This window comes from Pavona decussata, unplaced genomic scaffold (genome assembly GCF_977016875.1).
Source record: "Pavona decussata unplaced genomic scaffold, jaPavDecu1.1 SCAFFOLD_45, whole genome shotgun sequence".
Taxonomy (NCBI): domain Eukaryota; kingdom Metazoa; phylum Cnidaria; class Anthozoa; order Scleractinia; family Agariciidae; genus Pavona; species Pavona decussata.
In genome coordinates this window covers 1,042,330-1,045,213 of record NW_028145467.1, presented here as the reverse complement: position 1 = coordinate 1,045,213, position 2,884 = coordinate 1,042,330, and the positions used below count along the sequence as shown (strand labels likewise).

Below are 2,884 nucleotides of genomic sequence, written 5' to 3'. Positions count from 1 at the left end.
ACAAAAAATATTTCTGGATGAAAGGGCAAAGATTCTGCGGAGATATTTCCATCCAGTGAATATTGATGAACATTGCAGTTGAAATGTGATTCGCCACTGAACGCAAAACTTTCCCGCTGTATGCAAATTTTGCTCCATCAAACTGCGTGTTTGTCTTCCAACCTGTTGCTGCCTAGCAACCTTTCCTTTGTCTGGTCTCATTCATACTTTGTTTTTCACTGTTGCCAGGCAACATTTCGTCTCAAGATTCATCGACCCATCCATCGACGACAAGTTCCATAAAATCTCAACTTAACTCCGTATTAGGAGGCGTTCTTCCTACGTCGAACGCAATATTAGAGAGCTTTTAAAGTTCTTGAGGTCACGAACGTCAGGGACGTCGCGCGGGCCTGGATCGAGTACGGCGTTTTTGGCGCCAAAACTGAAGATTAAGCGGCCGACGTCCTCCCACGGACGTCGCCTGCTGGTCGCTGCAGCGAAAAGTATAAATAAAAGATGTCTTCGCTGAAAGAGGCGAGAGATATGGCTTTAATGAGCCACATTCAGGGCCTCTTTACGGATGAAGAGCTTTTGCTTCTTTTAGGCCTGAACACAGCAAAGAATCCAGAATTTTTATACGATATTTACGACCGATTTGACTTAGATGAAATAGATGAAGCCGAGTGTAAAGCTGAATTCAGGATTGAAAAGAGAGATATCCGTCTCTTAGCAGATGTTCTTGGTATGCCAGCGACGTTGAAATGCCCACAGAGAACTGTTGCCGGAGGTATTGAGGGGCTATGTATGCTCTTAAAGCGAACGAGTTTTCCTTGCCGTTATAGCGATATGATTTATCGCTTTGGAAGGCCAGTTCCCATACTCAGTATGGTCACCAACCAAGTTGTGGATTATATCTATCAAGCTCACGCTCACAGAATCACTCAATGGAATAACCAGCTGCTTAATCCTGCCTCACTCCAGCTCTATGCCGACGCTATTGGAAGAAAAGGTGCTGCTCTAGAAAACTGCTTAGGGTTTGTGGACGGAACAGTTCGCCCCATAAGTAGGCCCAAGGAACACCAGAGCACTGTGTATAACGGCCACAAAAGAGTGCATGCGCTAAAGTTCCAGTCCGTGACCAATCCAAATGGTTTGATTGCTAACTGGTACGGACCCGTAGGTAAGCAGATTTTTTTCTATTTTGCAAGAATCTAACAACAGTTCGATAGAATACTGCCGGATTCCTGATTACAGTGAAACTACAGATCTTAAGATCCTGCGGATTTCCCCGTTAATGCGGCCATGTACGTCGTTTTTTTCTCTAAAAGACAGCCTATTGAAGCTAACTTTACTGTTAGCCAAATTATTTCTTTTTAATGTCCCGTCAGTGGTCCCATTTTATGTTTTGCCAGGCTGTAATATATTTCACAGGTCTTCTTTCCGGGGGATTCATTTTTCAAGTACTCTTATAATAGCTCGTTTTGATTGATAGACCCTCTTTTCATCGTTGCTGTTTCAGAAGGAAAAAATCATGATGCAGGAATGCTGAGAGATTCTGGTCTTTTGGCAGATTTGGAGCTTCATGCCATTTCACCCACTGGAGAGCCTATCTGTCTGTACGGAGACCAAGCTTACCCCTTGAGGGTCCACTTACAGGCACCATTTAGGGATGCGAGGCTGACCCCAGAAATGAAGGCATTTAAACAGTCCATGAGTTGTATCCGAGTGTCTGTTGAGTGGATCTTCGGTGATGTTGTAAAGTCGTTTAAAGCAATGGATTTTAAAAGCAACTTAAAGATAGGCCTCAGTTCAGTTGGAAAAATGTACATAGTATGTGCAATAATACGAAATGCTATAACTTGCTTGTATGGCAACCAGACGTCAGAGTTTTTTGAGCTGGAACCTCCCACACTAAATGAATACTTTTCTTAAACAATTACCATGTGTGATTTTAATAATCAAAAGGAAGCATTTTCCTTATCCTTATTCTTGTACAATTTCTAAAAAAAAAAACATTATCATCATCTCGAAAATGCGGCTGTATCCGACTGAAACTATAATTTGACATATTTTGAAATATCCAGTTCTCGATATTTCACGAGGTAAGTGGAATTTATCATTAGTTTCGTAGTAAATCGTTATTTTCATGTTGTTTTGCTAATCACGAAGGCGGTGTTTGTTGACACAAGTACAGTTAAAACTTCTTCTTCTATAATTTTCTCTTTTTAACTGCCCAAAAATGTTATTGCGTATTCTTACAGACGAGACATTTCTCTTTAACCGGGATGCTGTTTTAGGATGCCAACTAATGTATCTTTAGCGATATTTTCCTTTAAACTCGGCCATTTTTTGGCACTTGAAAAGTAGTTCAATAGGGAAGAAATTAATTTTGTAAAAAAATCAGATGTCGATCAAATTCCCAAAAAAGCTTCTAAACACAACAACAAACATTTTCTTGTCTCGAATAATGAGATTTTGTTCAGATTTGTAAGGCTTTCTTTGTAAGGCAAATTCTTAAAAGTGTGGCCTAAAATGGCCGCTGAAAGCCTTCTCAGAGCGGTAAAACCAAGATGGTCGCACTACAGCTAAGATACGAATCGAACTGAGCTGAAAGTTATATTTATGTGAATCACTTATATAGACCATTCTTCTGAGAAAGTTTGAGGGATTTCATTTTTTCTCGTCCAAACGACGATAGTCGATATTTACAGAGGACGGCTCTTAAACTGTTTGAGCTCCATGGGGTTTTCACCAAGCTCCCGTAACTAAGATATAATCCTAAGTATTGTTTCATAACAATAGGCTTTTAAAAGAACCAATATTTAGGGTACATCATAGGTGAGAAGGGATCTATGAATCCTCCCCATGATATGCTCAGTTATGGATGCAAGTCAAACCAACAAAT

General features: G+C 40.4%; 1 protein-coding gene across 1 annotated transcript; it reads left to right on the top strand.

Annotated features, from left to right (window-relative positions):
- The first annotated feature begins 357 nt into the window (after nt 1–357).
- Nucleotides 358–1,956, top strand: LOC146482566 (uncharacterized). The gene is made up of 2 exons (XM_085106895.1): nt 358–1,159; nt 1,499–1,956. Exons 1-2 carry the CDS (start codon nt 496–498, stop codon nt 1,909–1,911), a joined length of 1,077 nt encoding a protein of 358 aa, XP_084963021.1. The 5' UTR covers nt 358–495; the 3' UTR covers nt 1,912–1,956.
- Nucleotides 1,957–2,884: the final 928 nt, after the last annotated feature.